Genomic DNA, 18,391 nt, shown 5'->3' on the forward strand with positions numbered 1-18,391 from the left:
CTGGTGAGCCCAGTCCTTTCCCCACACTGTCCCCAGTCACCCCAGTACCCCCACACGACTCCTACTAACCCCAGTGCCCATCCAAGCAGAGTGTCCCTGTGACATCTGCAGTCATCCCAGCATCCCAGTGACTCCCAGCTGACTGGTCCCAGCGCCCACAATCCCTGTACCCCCACTCCTGCAGACTGACACTCCCCACTTGGTGCATACTGGGGTATGGGGTGACTGGGAGAAGTGTGATGGTGTACTGGGATCAGTGGGGCTTGGGCATCATGGGGACCCTCACTTGAATACCGGGGTGCTGGGAGCAGTGAGGGTGTACTGGTGTCACTGGAATTCTGGGGTGCCCGCTGGCAGCATGGAGACCATCGCCTTGCTGGGGTGGGTACTGAGGTCACTGGGAGCAGTGTGGAGGTACTGGAGTGACTGGGGCATTCCCTTGTGGGTGATGGGACTGTCACAGGCAGCACTGGTGTGACTGGGAGCTGTGTGAGGGCCCTGGGGTCTGCGGGACTGCTATGGGCAGGGCAGGAGTGACTGGGAGTGTGGGAGTGATACTGGGATCACTGGGGACAGCACTGGTGTGACTGGGAGCAGTACAGGACAAGTACTGGCGTGACTGGGAGCACTGTAGGCACAGCACATATGTCACTGGGAGCAGTGTGGGGGTAATACTGGTGCAACTGGGAGCAGTATGGGGGCAGCATTGGTATGACTGGGAGCAGCAGTGCCATGGTACTGGTGTGACTGGGATCGGCGTGAGGGCAGCTGTGATGTGTCTGGGAGCAGTGTGGGGACAGCAGCGGAGTCCCGTTCGGAGTGGGGACAGCACTGATATAAGTGGGCGCTGGGATCGGTGGATCGGACTGGGGACACCACTGGTGTGACTGGTGTAAGTGCGCGCTGGGATCGGTGGATCGCTGTGGGGATAGCACTGGTGTAACTGGGGTAAGTAGGCGCTGGGATCGGTGGATCGCACTGGTGTAACTGGGGTAACTGGGGGCCCCCCCGTCCCGCCTCCCCGCCCGGGCCGCCCCCCGCTCTCCCCGCCCAGGCCGGCTCCCGGGGGATGCGGGGATCAGGCGGTCCCTCCCTGTCCCTGCCATCTCCTCCCTCCTCGCTCCGTGTCCCTCCCCGTCCCCTCCCATTCCCTGGCGGTGCCTCCCGCCGGGCCCGTCCCGCCGCTGTCCCCGCGGGCTCAGGCCGGGCCATGGCGGAGCCGCCGCTGTCCCCGCAGTCCCCGGGCCCGGCGCTGCCGCTGCGGGCGCGGCTCAGCTTCGCGTGCGGGCACTTCCTGAACGACGCGTGCTCGGCGCTCTGGTTCACGTACCTGCTGCCCTTCCTGCACGCCGTGCTGGGCTACGGGCACGCCGCGGCCGGGGGGCTGCTGCTGGCGGGCCAGGCGGCCGACGGGCTCTGCACGCCCCTGCTCGGCTTCGAGGCCGACCGGGCCCACGGCTGCGGGCGCTGCGGGCGCAGGAAGGGCTGGCACCTGGCCGGTGGGTGCGGGGACCGCAGGGACCGGAGACACCCGGGCGGGGGGTGCGGGGACCGGGAGCTCTGATGGGGGGAGCCGGGAGGGCTGACTCCGGGAGAGCCTTTCTGGGGTGTCCTGAGTGGGCGACAGCCGAGGGGGGACTTTGCTGGGATGCCGTAAGTAGAGAGGGATCACCCCGGGGGAGCTTTCCGTGTGCCGGTGTTATGGAACAACCACCAGAGCCTTTCTGGGATGCTCTGAGTGAAGAGGGATGGCCCCGGGGGAGACTTTCTGGGGTGTCTGTGTTAGGGGACATCCAGAGCCCTTCTAAGATGCTCTAAGTGAGAGGGGTGGCCCCGAGGGACCCTACTGTGTTCTGTGTTGAAGGACACACAGGGGAGCCTTGGAGTGGCCCAAGGGTACCTATCCAAGGTGTCTTGGGTAAAAATGGGTCGCTCAGAGTGGCTTTTCTGCCGTGGCCTGGATGGAAATGAGCGGCCATGGGGAGCCTTTCTGGGGTGCCTTGGGTGGAACACACTGCTGGGCTGCCAAAGATAAGAGATGGGTAACCCCGAGGGGCTTTGCTTAGGGGAGGGCAGGAGTCTGGCTGTGAGGGAGGGAGACCTCGGGTGCTCTGGGTTGGGGGTCACCGGGGGGAGCCTTTCTGGGGTGCTCTAAGTGGAGAGGATGGCTCTGGGGAGGCCTTTCTGGGGTGCCCTGAGGGAGTGACTGAGGATGCCTATCCAGGGTGACATGTGAGAATGGGTGACCCTGGGGGAGCTTTTTTGGGATGCCAGGGGTGGGAGACCCTCCTGGGGTGCCTGAAGGGAGAAGGGTGGCCCAAGAAGCCTTTCTGAGGTGCTCTGAGTGGGGGAACCCAGGAGAACCTTTCTAGGATGCTCAGGGTGGGGGACAGTGGGGGATGCTGGGTGGAGGGCATTGGCCCCAAGCAGCTCTGCTGGGGGGCACGGGGGGGGCACTCTGCTAGGGGACATGGAGAAGCCTCTCTGGGGTACAGGATCAGCCCCAGGATACCTTTCTGGGGTGCTCTGGAAGAGGGGGAACAAGTCCAAGGGTGCCTTTCTGGGCTGGGGATTCAGTCTTGGGGGTTCCCTGGAGCAGGGAGGAACTGGGGTGCCTTGTGTCATGGAGGTCTCCCTGAAGGTGTGGGAGTCTTTCTGGGGAGGGGGACCATCATGTGGCAGTGAGGTGGGGACAGGGTCCCCCCAGCTGGAGAGGGGCAGTCCCAGGGGTGAGCAGAATTGTGTGCCCTGGGGGCTTTTGGGGGGCCCTGTGGAAGGTGAAGGGGGTCTGGTGTGTTGGCAGTGCCCTGGGTGACAGGAGGTGTGTCTGGTGAGGAGGGGATAGCCTGGGAGGTGCCTTTCTGGGATCCCCTGCAGCAGCGAGCTGGGGACAGAGCTGCTCCATGTGTAGGGCACAGTGGGATGCTCAGCCTGGATGGGGAAGGGGCACCATGGCATCCCTGTCCTGCCTGGGCACCATCCCATCCCGGGGGCTCCCCAGGCTTTGTGTGTGTGGGTGGCAGCAGGCAGGGGTGAGAACCACATGCTCAGACCTCAGAGCTGCAGCAAAACCAAGACCATCAGTAAAATCTGGGCTTTCCAAAAGCCCAGGTGCTTCCTGAGCAGCTCTCAGTGTCCCCAGGGCGGGGGCCCTGTGGCATGGGGCCCTTGGCTGTGCTGGGGCTGTGCACCCAGGGGCCAGCAGTGGGGTATGGCATGCACAGGAGGCTCTGGCTCACAGGAATTATTGACAGGTTTATCTTGCATTCTGCCCTGGGACAAAAAATGCAGCGGAATGCAGGGGCTGGTGGGGACCCATCTGCTGAGGTGCCTCTCTGAGGGCCCAGTGTGGTGTAGAGAGGGGTCCTTGGTCCTTCTCTGAGGGGACAGTGTGATGTGGAGAGCAGTGTGGTGTAGAGAGGGGTCCTTGGTCCCTCTCTGAGGGGACACTGTGATGTGCACAGGGGCCCTTGGTCCCTCTGAGGGGACAGCACAGCCTGAAGGAGGTTCCTTGGTGCTGTGACTGGTGCAGGAGCCGGCACATCCTGCTTAGCTGGCACTGGGGACGGGGCAGTTGCTGGAAGAAATGGCCACTGATAACAACCCTGGGTAACGACCTGCCTCGCCCAGAGCAGACCCGCGTGGGGGGAGGACGGTTGCAGTGTGGGTCCTCTTATCTTGATCCCAAATTTATCTCGACCAGTGCTTTGTGCAACCCAACGGCAGCCTGATAAGGCGCCTGACCTCGCCGGAGCTTGGCTTGGTGAGTCAGGGAGAGCGCAGGGGGGGCAGCTTCACCCCTGCCCCGGCGTCAGCCGGATCGGCCTCCTAGATTTAGGGAAGTGGCCGGAGCTGTTTCCTCCCGCTGCTCCAGCCGGGTGCTGCCGGCCAGCACAGGGGAAATGCTACCACGGGCCTGCAGAGAGCACAGCACAGCCCGGGCAGGCTGCAGCAGGGACGCAGGCTGTGTTCCAGGCTGCAGCGTGGCTTATTCCCAAGGCAGGGGCTTCCCCGGCGCCCACCTTGGCTGACCACAGAGACCGGCGGCGGTGGCAAACCCGCCGGATCCGGCCGTGCCGGGACCGCTCCGTTCCCTGGGTCACGCTGCAGCGAGGGGTGCTGTGTGGGAGCGGGGTGTCTCGTCCGGTGGCAAACCCGTGCTCAGATCAGAGGAAACGCTGTGAAACCGCAGCCTCGGGGCGGGGGAGACACCACGAGTTGCTATCGTGGCATCTTCCCACCGCGGCCGCGGCCCCGGGTGTTCCCGCGGGCGCTCCGGGTGTCCCTGCGTGCTCGCCGGCTCTTTCATGGGCTCCGGCTTCCTGACGCGGTGAAAGGAAGGGTGAGCGTCCCTTTGCTGCCTGCCTCAGCCTGTCCCAAACTCCCTGCCCCGGGCGCCGGTGCTGAGCAGCCCGGCGTTCCCGTGATCTGCCCCGCGGGGCCGGCGATGAGAGGCCGGGCCTTTGCCTTCCCGGGGTGCGGCAGGCGTGGGTGGAATGGTCCTGGGTGGGGCTCCCATGGCGCCCCTTGGGAGAGCAGGGGCTCCTCCGGACCCTCTGAGTCAGTGCAGCCACTCTGGGCACTGGGGGTACATGGCTATTGGGGTGCAGCCCTGTGCCAGATGGGGTGGCCGGTGGGGTGACCCTGGTGGTGGACACTGCCTGTCCCAGAGGGTCATGAGCAGGAGGTGACACTCCTGTGGTTGTGCAGGTGGCTTTGGCTCGTGGGTGGGCCCAGAAGCAGCCCTGGAGGCTGCAGCAGCCGGGCCCCACAGCTCCTGCCCCAGCGCTCCCCTGGCAGCCCTCACAGCCCAACAGGGCTGCAGAGCCTGAACCTGTGGGGCCCTGGGACACTCACCCCTCACCTGGGCCCAGTTAAAACCCAGGGAACAGAGAGGATCTGGCTTGGTTGGAGCCTTCATGGACCTTCCTGTGCCTGTGGTTTGTCTGGGACACAGGCGCCTCATGTGCCTGAGTCCCCTGTCCTTCAGAGGTCCTGGAGCACCAAAGCCAAGCAGAATGAGCCAGTGTGGGGACCCAGCACCCCTTGGGAATGGATGGGGCTGGGCTGAGATTGTCACAGCTACCCTTGGCTTTGTCCTTGGCCTTGCCCTGGCCTGCATGGCTGTGCTGTGTAGGAGCGAGGAGGAGGAGGAGGAGGAGGAGGAGGAGGAGGAGGAGGAAATCCCCTTCATGGGTGGGAGGAAGAGGAATCACTCATGAGGAAGAGAGGTTCTTGCAAAATGGAGAGAGTACCTTGGGGACCTGGCAAAGCAGGTGTCCCTCAGCTGTAGGAACAGCTCTTCATCAGCACACAGTGAGGCTGTGGGGGACATGTGGGACAGGGCACCAGGCTGTGTTGGGGTCTGGGGTCTGTGGAGCCGCTCGGCAGACAGACTCTGTGACTCTGGGAAGGGGGAGGGTGAGGCCAGGCTGGCCCCACGCGGCGTCCCCAGGCTGTGTCCCTGTGCTGGACAGCAGAGGGAGGAGCCTGGCTCTGCTGTCCCTGACTCAGCGGGCCCTTCCCGGAGCCCCCATGGCTCTGTGTCACCCTGTCACACGGTGGGTGATGTCTGAGTGTGGTGGAAGCATGGCTCTCTCTGCCAGCCCCACTGCCAGCCCCACAGGAGAGGGGACATGGAGACACACGGGGTGCCAGTGCCCCTGGGACAGCCAGAGCCCTCCCAGCCTAGGGGTGCCATATCACCAGGGGCAGGCACAGGGAGGGGTTATCTGACTGGATATCTGCACCTGGGGACCTCCTGCTGCCTGTGGGTGTGACACTGAGGGTCTGTCATGGTGTCTTGAGGGGACAGAGCAGTGCTGGGCAAGGACCTTGGCTGGGGCTGTCTGTCTGTGCCAGAGGGAAGGACATTCCCTGTGCAGGACAGGCTGAGGGGGTGTCTGGAGCTCCACATGTCCCATCTGGCTGGGGAAGGAGCCACCTCCCTCCCCAGCTCTGGGGTAGGACCTGTCCTGGAGAGGGCTCAGTGTGTGTCACACTGGCATCCCACACAGGAGTGCAGCCTCACTGCTCTGCTCTCTCTACAGGCACCACCTGTGTCCTCCTGTCCTTTCCCTTTGTCTTCAGCCCCTGCCTGGCCTGCAGGGACAGCACTCCACAATGGGCAGCCTTCATCTACTACCTCCCCTTCATCATCATCTTCCAGTTTGGCTGGGCAGCCACACAGGTGTCCCACCTGGCTCTCATCCCCGAGCTGGTGAGCAGTGACCATGGCAAGGTGGAGCTCACAGCTTTCAGGTGAGCACAGCCGCACCTGGAGGTCACCTGGGCCTGGGGAGCTGCCCTGGGTCCCATCACCGTGTGACAGGAGGTCCCTGGGTGCTGTGGCACACCTCAGCATGGCAGGACAAGGGCTGGGCCATGTGGGTGTGCTGTGGGATGTGCCATAGGACTGTGGTCCTGGGATGGTGGCCCAAAGCCTTTGCTGCCAGGGAGGAATGTCTTGATGCCAGGGATGTCAGTGATACAGCCTGTGGGACACTTCCCTGAGCTGGGGATGCTTCTCCTTTGGGAATGGACATTTAGGGGAGGGACTGTGCTTCCCAGATGCCCTCAAGGAGAGCTGGACATTGCTCTGGGTACTGTTCTGGAGGTGAGATGTCTCCAGGGCCAGGTGGGCAGTGCACTTGGCTCATCCCTGTCAGGACCAGGATGTGAGATGGGATGTTTATTCCATGGGGCAGGGTGAGCAGGGAGGTGTGGGGTAACCCTGGGTCTCCACTCTGGGGGTACCGGCTCAGGCAGCTCCTGGCATCCTTGAAGCAGAGGTGAGCTGTGCCTGGAGGGGGAGCAGACTGACCTGAAGGGATCTTGGTTTCCTCCCAGTCATGCCCCAAGCTGGGCTGGGCACACTGGGAGTTGCAGCAGTAAGGCTGACGCCTGGCCAGGTGCTTTGTGCCCTCAGAGGTGTCACCTCAGCCATGACACTGGAGTGCAGAGGTTGTAGCACACCTGACTTGGATGGCAGCTGTGGGCAGAGGTGTCCTGCTGTGCTGTCCCCATGCTTGTCCCTCTGCATCACCCCAAGGTTTCCTTCTGCTCAGGTATGCCTTCACTGTCATGGCCAACATCACCGTGTACGGCCTGACCTGGCTCCTGCTGAACTTCCAGACGGACCAGCCCGACCGCATGGAGCACCTGGGCCCACAGGACATCCCTGTGTTCCGGGTGAGTGGCACAGTCCCTGGGGTTCCCTCTTCCCATGGCCCAGCTGGGGAGGCACTGCAGGGAGTCAGTGCCCTAAAACCTCCCCAACTGGGCCAGAGCCACGCTGAGCCCTCTGTGGGCTTTGGGCACCCCTCCTCACCCTCCAGACTGCTGGGGGGCTGATGGGGGGCTGCCCCCACTGCTGTGCTCACCCCCACTGCCTCACCAGAACTTGGCCCTCATCGTGGTGGGGCTGGGGGCCGTGTTCTCCCTCATCTTCCACCTGGGCACCAAGGAGAAGCCGTACTCACCGGGGGTGCTGCCCGAGCCAGAGGAGAGCACCCCACTGCTGCACAAGGAGCCCCCGGGACCCCCGCGCCCGCTGCTGCTCTGGAAGGACTGGCTGCTGGAGCCCTCCTTCTACCAGGTATGGCTGGGCACGACTCCCCTGGCCTGGGCTGGCTGCTGGAGCCCTCCTTCTACTGGGTACAGCTGGGCACGACTCCCCTGGCCTGGGCTGCTGCCACGGGGCTTGCCCAGGGTGGGGGTGGGGATGGAGAGGGGAGCTGTTCTGGGCACCCATCCATCCCCTTCCCTCTGGGCCATGACAGCTGGGCAGGGCAGGTCCTTCCCACAGGCTGAGCTGTGATGCCCTGGCCCTGTGCCCTCCCAGGTTGCAGTGCTCTACATGGCCACCCGCCTCATCGTCAACCTGTCCCAGACCTACATCGCCATGTACCTCACCAACTCGCTGCTGCTCTCCAAGGTGGGTGCAGGGCAGGTCCAGGGCCACGTGGGAAGGTGTCTTGACATGGCCTGGGGCTTATCTCCTTGTCCTTGTCCCTTGCAGAAGTACATTGCCACCATTCCCCTGGTGATGTACGTCAGTGGGTTCCTCTCCTCGTTCCTCATGAAGCCTGTGAACAAATGGATTGGTCGGAATGTGAGTCCAGGGTGCTGGAGATTTGGAGTTTGACCCCAGGAGGAGACCAGGAGCCAAATCCTGGCTGTGAGCAAAGCTCCTGGCACACCTGAACTGGAGAGCAGGGACCCCTCATGGACCTCTGCCAGCAATGACCCACTGCAGCATGGGTCCTGCTGGGAGTGGTGGGCAGGGATGGGGATCTGTGTCCTGCTGGGACTGGGGGTGGTGGGCATGGATGGTGGCAGGATGTCTTGTACATCCCTTGGGCTGGGGAAGGCAATGTCCATGCAGGCCTGACTGGGCTGCAGAGCGCTGTGGTGCCCATCAGGGGCAGAGGGGGGGTCTGGTTACACTGGCCAGGGTGGGCACATGGTCTGCAATGCCAGCAGGAAGGACCTGCTTCCCCAGTGTGTCCCCTCCGTGCTGTTGGGTGGCAGTGGAGTGTCCCTTACCCTCACAGCCACGCTCCCACAACTCTGCCTGGGCTCAACCATTGGGCTGCAGGACAGCCTGGAGCATGCAAGGACCTGCTTTTGGGGTCTCCTTGTTTAAATACAGCTGGCACAGAGCCAGGACTGTCCCTCATGGGTCCTGGGCAGTGCTGGCCTTGTCCCCTCCCTGCTTGCTCCTTCCTCACCAAGTGCCAGCTGATGCCTGAACTCCTCCCTCTGCCTGTCCCCATCACAGCTGACTTACTTTGTGGGCATCCTGGTGGTCCTGGCCTTTGCCTCCTGGGTGGCCCTGGCCAGGCCAGTAGGAGATGAGATCTACGGGCTGGCGGTGCTGCTCGGGGCGGGCTCAGCCACCATCCTGGTCACCTCCCTGTCTATGACTGCAGATCTCATCGGCACCAACACGGTACGGCCGCTGCTCCTGCTGGGACAGAGCACACGGGGCACAGCACCCACGGTCTGGAGCGGGCACTGCTCAGGGTTAGGGGATGGAGACGCTGGGAGGGGGCTCTGCTGTGCCCCGTGTGCTGTGCCCCGTGAGTGCTGTGCCCCGTGAGTGCTGTGCCCTGTGTGCTGTGCCCCCTGAGAGCTGTGCCCCCTGAGAGCTATGCCCCGTGAGTGCTGTGCCCCGTGTGTGCTGTGCCCCTGTGTGCTGTGCCCCTGTGTGCTGTGCCCCCTGGAGCTGTGCCCCTGAGAGCTGTGCCCCTGTGTGCTGTGCCCCCTGAGAGCTGTGCCCCATGAGTGCTGTGCCCCATGTGCTGTGCCCCGTGTGCTGTGCCCCCTGAGAGCTGTGCCCCCTGAGTGCTGTGCCCCGTGTGCTGTGCCCGCTGTGTGCTGTGCCCCCTGAGAGCTGTGCTCCCTGAGAGCTGTGCCCCATGTGCTGTGCCCCGTGTGTGCTGTGCCCTGTGTGCTGTGCCCCCTGAGAGCTGTGCCCCCTGAGAGCTGTGCCCCGTGTGCTGTGCCCCCTGTGTGTGCTGTGCCCCCTGTGTGTGCTGTGCCCCGTGTGTGCTGTGCCCCCTGTGTGCTGTGCCCCCTGGGAGCTGTGCCCCCTGAGAGCTGTGCCCCGTGAGTGCTGTGCCCCCTGTGTGCTGTGCCCCGTGTGCTGTGCCCGATGTGTGCTGTGCCCCGTTTGTGCTGTGCCCCGTGTGTGCTGTGCCCCCTGTGTGCTGTGCCCCCTGAGTGCTGTGCCCCGTGTGTGCTGTGCCCCGTGTGTGCTGTGCCCCGTGTGCTGTGCCCCCTGAGAGCTGTGCCCCCTGTGTGATGTGCCCTGTGTGCTGCGCCCCGTGTGCTGCGCCCCGTGTGTGCTGTGCCCCATGAGTGCTGTGCCCCATGAGTGTGCTGTGCCCCGTGTGCTGTGCCCCCTGTGTGCTGTTCCCCATTGCTATGCCCCGTGAGTGCTGTGCCCCTGTGTGCTGTGCCCCGTGTGTGCTGTGCCCTATGAGTGCTGTGCCCTGTGTGTGCTGTGCCCCGTGTGCTGTGCCCCCTGTGTGCTGTTCCCCATTGCTATGCCCCGTGTGTGCTGTGCCCTATGAGTGCTGTGCCCCGTGAGTGCTGTGCCCCGTGTGTGCTGTGCCCTATGAGTGCTGTGCCCCGTGTGTGCCGTGCCCGTGCTCTGCTGCTCGGCTGCAGTGAGGGCTCTGCCCATGAGAGGGCACACGGCGCTGCGTGCCCAGCACAGCACAGCGCGCTTCCCTCTCCTCCCGCAGCACAGCAGCGCGTTTGTGTACGGTGCCATGAGCTTCACGGACAAGATGGCCAATGGCCTGGCTGTGATGATGATCCAGAACCTGCACCCCTGCCCGTGAGTGTCTCTGCAGAGCTGGGAGCCCCATTGCCTGAGGAAACATTCCAGGGTTGGAGCAAGAGACACGGGAGGGAACCAGCTTGGGTCTGTAGAATCCCAGAATGGTTTGGGTTGGAAGGGACCTTAAAGCTCATCTCCTTCCACCCCCTGCCATGGGCAGGGACACCTTCCATTACACCAGGTTGCTCCAAGCCCTGTCCAGCCTGGACTGGAACACTTCCAGGGATGGGGCAGCCACAGCTGCTCTGGGCACCCTACGTTGGGGCCTCCTCACCCTCAAAGGGATGAATTCCTTCCCAGTATCCCATCTAACCCTGCCCTCTTGTAGTGAGAAGCCATTCCCCCTTGTCCTGTCCCCCCCTCCCTTGTCCCAAGTCCCTCTCCAGCTCTCCTGGAACCCCTTTAGGCACTGGAAGGGGCTTTGAGGTCTCCCTGGAGCCTTCTCTTGTCCAGCTCTGATTTGTCTTAAACCCTTCTTCACCTTCTCTCCCAGCCTTGGAGGGCCCAAGCCATACCCTGGGGATATCCTTGCCCCGGGCCTTTCCCTCACACCCCAGTGCAAACCTGTCCTGACTCTGATATGAGGATATGGGACCACTGCCCACAGCCTGGGACCCCAGTCCTGGCCTCCAGCCACATCCCTGCCTGTCCTCACAGGACTGAGCTGTGCTGCCCTGCCTGTGTCAGCTTCTACCGCTGGGTGATGGTGCTGGTCACCGGCGGCATCGCTGTCGCTGCTGTCACCACCCTCTGCTCCATCATGGTGTGGCCCATCCGGATCCGCTGCCGTGAGTGGGGCTGGGGGCTTGGGGGCAGCCCAGCGTGGGGCTGGGGGCACTGGGAGCCCTATGGTCAGTGCCAGCCTGGGCTAAAGCCACAGTGTCTTTGCAGATGGCCCCAGTGGGGCAGTGGTGGGAGTGCTGTCGTTACTGGGCTGGCTTGTGGCCATGCTTGCAGGGGAGCCCTCATGGTAGGACACAGGGCAGGGCCATTGTCACACTTCCCTGCCACCCCCAGAGAGGGGCCGTGTTTGCTTGCTGGGCCCTTCTGGGGGGCAGCACCCCCCTGGCCCGGCTGTGGCCACGTTGGGCTCCAAGGGGTGTCAGGGTCTGGCAGCAAATGTGGGGGACGGCGGGGTGCCCTTTGCCAGGCTGGGGAGCCGACACCGCTGTTCAGCGCCTGTTCTGCCTCTCAGGGTGCCAGTGCCTCGCTGTGGGGTGGTGAAACAGGACAGGCCCCTTGTGCTGCTTGGGGCCCTGCTGGGTCAGGCCCCTGGTGCTAGCAGAGGGGCCAGGCCAGCACATGGGGGTCACCCCACACTGCCATCTCTCCTGACCTGTCCCTTTCTCTTCCAGGTGCTGTCAGCCTGCATGGGCTGAGGAGCGCGAGGACCCCTGAAAGTGGCACTGGGAGCACTGAGGGAGAGAGCCACAGCAGCACTGTCAATTGAGCGGGGCTGTGTCCTTGGCCACCGTGTCCTCAGGGCTGTGTCCCCAGGGCTGTGTCCTCGGCCACCACGTCCTGGGCCACCGCGGTGCCACACTCTGAGTCTGGAGGGTCCCCTGCACTGGGGGGCACTGGGCTCTGGGGAGGGGGTGACCCCACCCCGTCTCCTTGCACTGGACTCGTATTCCCACCCTGACCTCATGTCCCCATCCCGGACTCTGGTGTCCCATGAAGGCTGTCCCCGGTGCAGTGTGACCGGTGCAGGGTCACCTGGCACCTCTCACCTGCACAATGAACACTAGAAGGGCCTAGGCCAGGCCGGGGCGGCCCCAGAAGAGGGGAGCGCTCGGGGGAGGCCCGAGGTTTTAACCTGCTTTTGTAAGGTCAATACGTACAAACGGCACTTTATAAAGGAGGAGAAAAAGGAGAGAAAAAAACCAACCGCAGCGCTGATGGCTCCGGGATGGGGGTGGGGGCTGCGGGACCCAGAGCAGGGGTCGGAGCGGGTCTGGGGGCTCAGGGGGGCCCAGGGCGGCTCCGGCCCGGGCAGAGGAGCGGCCTGAGGGCCGGGGAGGGGGGGGGGGGGGGGGGGCGGCCATGGCGGCCCCGCGCGGGACGGAGCGCGCGCAGCGCTGGGGACAGGGGATTGGTCCGTGCGCGGGGCCCCGCCCCCGACGTGGGACAGCCAATGGGAGCAGGCCGTGCGCAGAGGGGGCGGGGACTGGTGGGGAGTGTGACTGTGTGTGTGACACTGGGTATGTGAAACTGTGTGTGTGTGTGTGTGTGTGTGTGTGAGACACTGGGTGTGTGAAACTCTGTGTGTGTGTGTGACACTGGGTGTGTGTGACACTGGGTGTGTGAAACTGTGTGTGTGTGAGTGTAACACTGTGTGAGAGTGTGTGTGTGTGTAACACTGTGAGTGTGTATGAGTGTGTGACACTATGTGTGTGTGCGTGTGTGTGAGAGACACTGTGTGTGTGCGCGTGCGTGTGCAACATTGTGTCTCTGTGTGTCTGTGTGTGTGACTGTGTATGAGACACTGGGTGAGTGTGTGTGACTCTGTGTGTCTGTGTGACTCTGAGTGTGACACTGTGTGTGTGTGTCCATACCTGTGTGTGCCCCCCACGTGTGCAGGGCTGTGCTGTGTGCACACCGAGTGTGTTCAGGAGGGTGCCGGGGTTATTCCATAACTCCTGGGATGGTTTGGGCTGGGAGGTCCCTCAGAGCCCATCCAGTGCCACCTCTGCCATGGCAGGGACACCTTCCACTGTCCCAGGTCACTCCCAGCCCTGTCCAGCCTGGCCTTGGGCACTGCCAGGGATCCAGGGGCAGCCGCAGCTGCTCTGGGCACCCTGTGCCAGGGCCTGCCCACCCTCACAGGGAACAATTCCTGATTCCCAGTCTCCCATCCAGCCCTGCCCTGTGGCAGTGGGAGCCATTCCCTGTGTCCTGTCCCTGCAGGCCTTGTCCCCAGTCCCTCTGCAGCTCTCCTGGAGCCCCTTCAGGCCCCAAAAGGGGCTCTGAGGTGTCCCTGGAGCTTTCTCTTGTCCAGGTGAGCAGGCCCAGCTGTGCCAGGCTGGCTCCATAGCAGGGTTTCTCTCTGGCCCCCGTCTGTGCCCTGTTCCTGCACCCTCAGCTCCGTGTGTGCCCCTGGCTGGGCTGGCACAGGGCTGGCACGGAGCCCCTTCCCGGGGCCGTGGGTTCGTGTGTGCACTGAGGACACGAGTGTGGGGTCAGGGGGCTGCAGGGGGCAGGGAGGGACACCCCGAGTGTGCCCGGTGTGGGGGAACGGAACGGGATGCAGACGGATGGGGCGGGAGCCGGGCCGGGCGGGGTGCAGCCCCTCGGGCCGGCCCGGCTCTATGGCGGTTCCCCGCCGCGGGTAGGGCCTTATCAGCCCCGGTCAGAGAGCAGGGCCCGAGCCGGGCTGGCTCCGCGGCCTTCGCACCTGCCCAGGGCCCGCGGTCCCGGCTTTGCCCAGCGCCCCCGGCCCGGCCGTGCCCCCTGCCCACCTCCCGCTGGGGGTGCCACTCTGGCAGAGACCCCCGGGCGAGGGGCGGCCGTGCCCCCAGCGCTGCCCGGCCTTGGGGCAGGAGGGAGGGGAGCGGGCACCGGGCGGACGCTGCCGTGCGGTGTCCCGGCACTGCGGGATGTCCCGGGATTGCGGGGTGCCCATGGATTGCGGGGTGCCCATGGATTGCGGGGTGCCCCCTGTGAAATCGCGGAGTGCCGCGGGACTGGGGCTGTGCCGCGCTGGCTCTCAGCGCTGCTGGGGCTGGGGTGCGTTTGCAGCTCTTTGGGGACGGCTGGCTGGTCCCGCACTCCCCGGGGCCGGGCCGGGCTCACCCCGCGCAGCCCCGGCGTGTCCCGGGCTGGGGCTGCCCCGGCCGCTCCCTGCGAACCTGCCGCGGCCCCGCCCGCTGCCCTTCCTCGGGAGGAGGAGGAGGAGGAAGAAGAGGAGGAGGAGGAGGAGGTGGCAGCGGAGCAGGAACGGCGCTGGAAGCAGCGAGAGCGGGACAGCTCCGACGGGACGTGTCCCCCGGCAGGAACCGGCTGTGCCCCCGGCAGGTACCGCGCGGGGCCGGCCCGGGACGGGGTTCTGGGGCCGCGCGTGGGTCTGGGGTCGCAGCCGCCTTCCCGTCCCCTCTGCAGCCACACCGGCCACGCACTCCCGCCCCCAGCCCCCGTGCGGGGATCACTTTCCCCGTCACCCGCCGGTACAGGGGTCACCCCTTCCCCGTCACCCCGCTGCCCACGAGGGTCGCAGCCAGCACACGATACCATGGGACGGGTTATGAGACAGGCTGAGCTCTGCTGTCCCGGTCCCAGCGTGGCCTGAGCCGTGTCCCTGTGTCCTCCCCGGTGGAGTGACAGGTTGATGACACTGGGATCTGCCGTGCTGCAGGAATAGGTTGTTCCCACAAGCCGCCCCCTCTCCCCCGGCTGTCGGACTCATCCCTGATGCCGGGGAAGCTGAGGCGCAGCAGGCGGGAGGTGCTGGGGGAGAAGCAGTGGCGGAGCGCGGAGGAGAAGGGAAGTGCCCAGCGGGAGCAGCCCAAGCTCACCAGGTGGGTGCTGCCCCTCATGGGGTCACATCCCGCACCCCAGTCCCACACCCCACCTGTGCCCCTCGAGTCACCCCCTCCGATGCCTCCTTCCAGATCCAGGACCTATGAGTCCTCCTGCAAGGAGCCGGAGCAGGCGGCTGAGGGCAGGCAGGGACCCCCATCCCCCTCGGTGAGTCTTGGGGTAGCGGAGCTGAGGAGCAGGACCCCAGCCCCGTGGGCTCGGCTGGACGCTCTCTTGGGGCGGGGGCCGGGGGAGGGAGCGAGGGGCTGCAGGATACCCGCGGTGCCAGGGCCGGCCCCGAGCACCGACCCCCGCCCTCCCGCAGCTGAGCAAGCAGGACAGCAGCTACCGCCGGGCCTTCGGGGAGCTCGCCGAGCAGGACGTGCTGCTGGGCTGCTTCTCCTGCGCCTGGCAGAGAGAAATGCCCTACCACGGCCGCCTCTACGTGTCCTCCCGCCACATCTGCTTCCACTCCAACCTTCTGCTCAAGGACATCAAGGTGGGGCTGGAGCGGGCGTGGGGCAGGCAGGGGCACGGGTGGCAGCCGGGAACATGCTGACACAGCCTGTCCCCTGGCACAGGCCGTGGTCCCTGTCGCCTCCATCTCAGCCCTCAAAAAGACCAACACGGCGCTGCTGGTGCCCAACGCAATCAGCATCCGCACGGACAAGGGGGAGAAGGTGAGAGCGGGGCCAGTGCGGGGGCAGCCTCACCTGGGGCTGTCTGGAGTGTCTCGGTCCCCGCGGGCTCTGGGCCGTGACCGAGGGGGCAGCTCTGGCACAAATCCCCCTCTCGCTCCCCGGCAGTTCCTGTTTGTGTCGGTGCGCCAGCGAGAAGCCACGTACCAGCTCCTGAGGTCGGTGTGCAAACACCTGCAGGTAACGCGGGGACTGGATGGGCAGGGGGGCTCCATCCATCCATTGCAGGGCACCTCCCTTCATCTCTCCTTGTCCAGGGCAGCGGCCAGAGCCCTCGAGACTCAGTGAGCTCCGAGGAAACCCTTGGGAAGTCTCAGGTAAGGCCAGGGAATGGAGGGCAGGAGGGTACAACAGGAGGAGGGGTGGTCCCAGCCCCCTGGATGGAGTGGGCTGGGTGCAGTGGCTGGGAAGATGAGGGGGGGGAACATGAAAAGCCCCAGCCCGAGGCAGCGCAGACCCCGGGACCTTCCCTTCTTGTGGGTGACACAGGTCCCATCAGGTCCTGCCCGTGTCCCCATGGCAGTGGGGCAGGTGCCTCGGGGACACACATGGTGACTGGGGCTTGTCCTCTTCCAGATCTCGAGCCAGTCAGCCCTGGAGCAGAGCACCCCGGAGCCCAAGAGCCTCCCCGGATCCCTGGGTGAGCGGCGGCCCCGGTGCCCTGGCCCTGTCCCTGCCCGCAGCCGTGCCTCCCGGGCAGCTCTGGGCTCTGCTCCTCCCCACACACGCCTGGTCTGGGGGGGCGTGCGCGGCCCTCACTCCCCAGCCAGCATCCCCACAGCTCCAGGGAGTGCAGGATCAGCACTCTGGCCCCGTGTGCCCCCAGGACACACAGACCCCTCCCTGGGGCATTCATCGAGTGTCTTCCGGTCACCCGCAGATGAGCCCAACCCGAGATCAAGGCAGGCAGAGGATGAGGATGGCGAGGTGGCCCTGCTGATTCCCAGATGGGTGCCTGCAGCAGAGAAACGTGGCCTCTGGGGTGGGTCAGGGGGCTCGGGATGGGGGGATGATCCTGGGGATTTACACCCTGGCAGAGCCGAGCACGGACTCTCGGTGCCACTAACACTGCCTTGTCCTGGCAGGGAGAGCCCACGCCGTGCTCTGGGCCTGGGTCACTGCACTTTGGTCCCGGATAAACCCCCAGCTGAGCTCTCTCAACATCATCATCACCATCTACCTGCTGCTGTGAGTCCCCAGGACCTGCTCCCAGCCCCGCTCCCCATCCCCACTGACACAGCCTCTCCATGGACAGGCCAGGGTCCCCGCAGTTCCCCTGAGACCCTCATCCCCAGGGCGAGCACACGGGGGCCTGTCCTGGCCCTGCTCCTGCCCCGTGTGCCACCCTGTGCCCGCTGGCTGACGCTGGCCTGTCCCCAGCATGGTGGCCTTGCTGCTGTCCTCGGGGTACATCGGGCTGCGCATCGCGGAGCTGGAGCAGCAGCTGTCCTTCGCGGAGGCCGGCCCGCGCCTCAACCTGTCACCGCAGTGAGTGGGGGACACGGGGGGCCCTGTCCCCAGCACAGGCTCCTCCTCACCCTGCCTTCCCCCAGGTACAAGAGAACGTGAGGCCACTGAGGACCATCAGCAGTGCTCCAGCCAGGCTCAGGGGCTGCTCTGAGCCCGTCCTTGGCCTCTCAGGGTGGCTCTGTCACCAAGTGCCTTCCAGCTCCCCACGATGCCTGGGGAGCCCATGGGCTGAGAGGCTCCATCTCCCTGTCTGCCCACCCTGAGCAGCAGCAGAAGAGACCCAGGGAGCTCCTGGCAGGGCAGGGAGCAGGGAAGGGGGGCTGGAGTCAGCAGCAACCCCCAGCCAGCCCTCCCTGCCCAGAGGGAGAGAGGGTCAAGCCCCAGGCAAGGCAGGGGCACAGAGAACAGAATATTTTGTTAATAAAGATTAATAAAAATCTATATTATTTTAATACTTATTATTTGCTGGGCCAGATGCCGCAGGATGAGCATGAACTAGTCCCCCATGCACCCCCTGATTCCCAAAACAGACCAGGACACAGCAGGACCCAGAGCTTTGACTCTGACTGGTGTAGGGAGGCAGCTCCAGGTGCTGATGTCCCAGGGGTCCAGGGAGCAGCAGAAGACCCTGAGCAGCCCCCTGGGGCAGTGGCTGCTGGTGACAATGGGAGGCAGAGGGGAAGGGGACAGTGGGGGGCACCAGGGAGCCCCAGGACCCTGCAGCTGGCCAGGCCCTGGCTGTTACCCTGCTCCTTCCCTAGGACAGGGCTCACCTGCCAGAGGAAGGTGTAGGGTCACAGGTACACGGTGGGGACAATGGGTTCCCACAGGTTCTGAGCATAAACTGGGGACAAGAGCAGAGTGGAGGCAGAGCAGAACCCGCACCCCACAAAATAATCCACCAGCCCAAAGCCCTGGAGCTTAATCCCTTTCTAGGCCAGTTAAGGGGCCCTGGGGCTTCCCTCAAGCACCAAGATGGGGAAACTGAGGCACTGACAGCTCCTTTCTCTGTGTCATTTCCTGGGCCATCCCTTCCTCAGACCCACAGCTCAGCTCCATGCCTGGGGCAGCGGCAGTGGGAGATGCCAAGCTCAGGGATCCTTGCTCTCCTCATCCTGCTGCTCAGCCCCATGGAGCAGCTCTGCCCCACAGCACCAGCCCGGGGGGTCTTCCAGCAGCAGGCCTGGAACAAGGCACAGGGCTGTGGGCACAGGGCTGTACCCCACTGAGAGGTGCCCACGGAGGGGGTGTCCCCCCTGTGAGGGTCCCACCTGCATGGGGACAGCAGGACTGAGGGGTTCTGCATCCCCAGCCTAACTGCAGCTATAGCCTGGCAACTGCCCCCCACCAAGGCCAG

The 18,391-nt window shown here is 64.8% G+C and overlaps 2 protein-coding genes across 2 annotated transcripts; both read left to right on the top strand.

Annotated features, from left to right (window-relative positions):
- The first annotated feature begins 1,061 nt into the window (after positions 1–1,061).
- MFSD12 (major facilitator superfamily domain containing 12) lies at positions 1,062–12,238 on the top strand. The gene is made up of 10 exons (XM_064734073.1): positions 1,062–1,499; positions 6,051–6,261; positions 7,068–7,191; positions 7,400–7,597; positions 7,844–7,936; positions 8,021–8,113; positions 8,783–8,953; positions 10,254–10,348; positions 11,009–11,139; positions 11,707–12,238. Exons 1-10 carry the CDS (start codon positions 1,070–1,072, stop codon positions 11,799–11,801), a joined length of 1,641 nt encoding a protein of 546 aa, XP_064590143.1. The 5' UTR covers positions 1,062–1,069; the 3' UTR covers positions 11,802–12,238.
- A 1,357-nt stretch (positions 12,239–13,595) lies between these two features.
- On the top strand, positions 13,596–17,474 carry LOC135458712 (GRAM domain-containing protein 2B-like). Its single transcript, XM_064733978.1, has 13 exons — positions 13,596–13,679; positions 13,837–14,365; positions 14,703–14,865; positions 14,959–15,034; positions 15,192–15,365; positions 15,448–15,546; positions 15,673–15,744; positions 15,822–15,881; positions 16,141–16,204; positions 16,445–16,546; positions 16,650–16,752; positions 16,945–17,052; positions 17,118–17,474. Exons 1-13 carry the CDS (start codon positions 13,596–13,598, stop codon positions 17,131–17,133), a joined length of 1,650 nt encoding a protein of 549 aa, XP_064590048.1. The 3' UTR covers positions 17,134–17,474.
- Positions 17,475–18,391: the final 917 nt, after the last annotated feature.

This window comes from Zonotrichia leucophrys, chromosome 28 (assembly GCF_028769735.1).
Source record: "Zonotrichia leucophrys gambelii isolate GWCS_2022_RI chromosome 28, RI_Zleu_2.0, whole genome shotgun sequence".
NCBI classification, from domain to species: domain Eukaryota; kingdom Metazoa; phylum Chordata; class Aves; order Passeriformes; family Passerellidae; genus Zonotrichia; species Zonotrichia leucophrys.

Coding starts and splice junctions, on each gene's coding strand:
- MFSD12 (XM_064734073.1), top strand. CDS start 1,070: ATGCGGGGATCAGGCGGTCCCTCCCTGTCCCTGCCATCTCCTCCCTCC. Junction 6,262..7,067: donor GTGGAGCTCACAGCTTTCAG/GTGAGCACAGCC, acceptor CCTTCTGCTCAG/GTATGCCTTCACTGTCATGG. Junction 8,954..10,253: donor ATCTCATCGGCACCAACACG/GTACGGCCGCTG, acceptor CTCCTCCCGCAG/CACAGCAGCGCGTTTGTGTA.
- LOC135458712 (XM_064733978.1), top strand. CDS start 13,596: ATGCAGACGGATGGGGCGGGAGCCGGGCCGGGCGGGGTGCAGCCCCTC. Junction 14,366..14,702: donor ACCGGCTGTGCCCCCGGCAG/GTACCGCGCGGG, acceptor GCCGTGCTGCAG/GAATAGGTTGTTCCCACAAG. Junction 14,866..14,958: donor GAGCAGCCCAAGCTCACCAG/GTGGGTGCTGCC, acceptor GCCTCCTTCCAG/ATCCAGGACCTATGAGTCCT.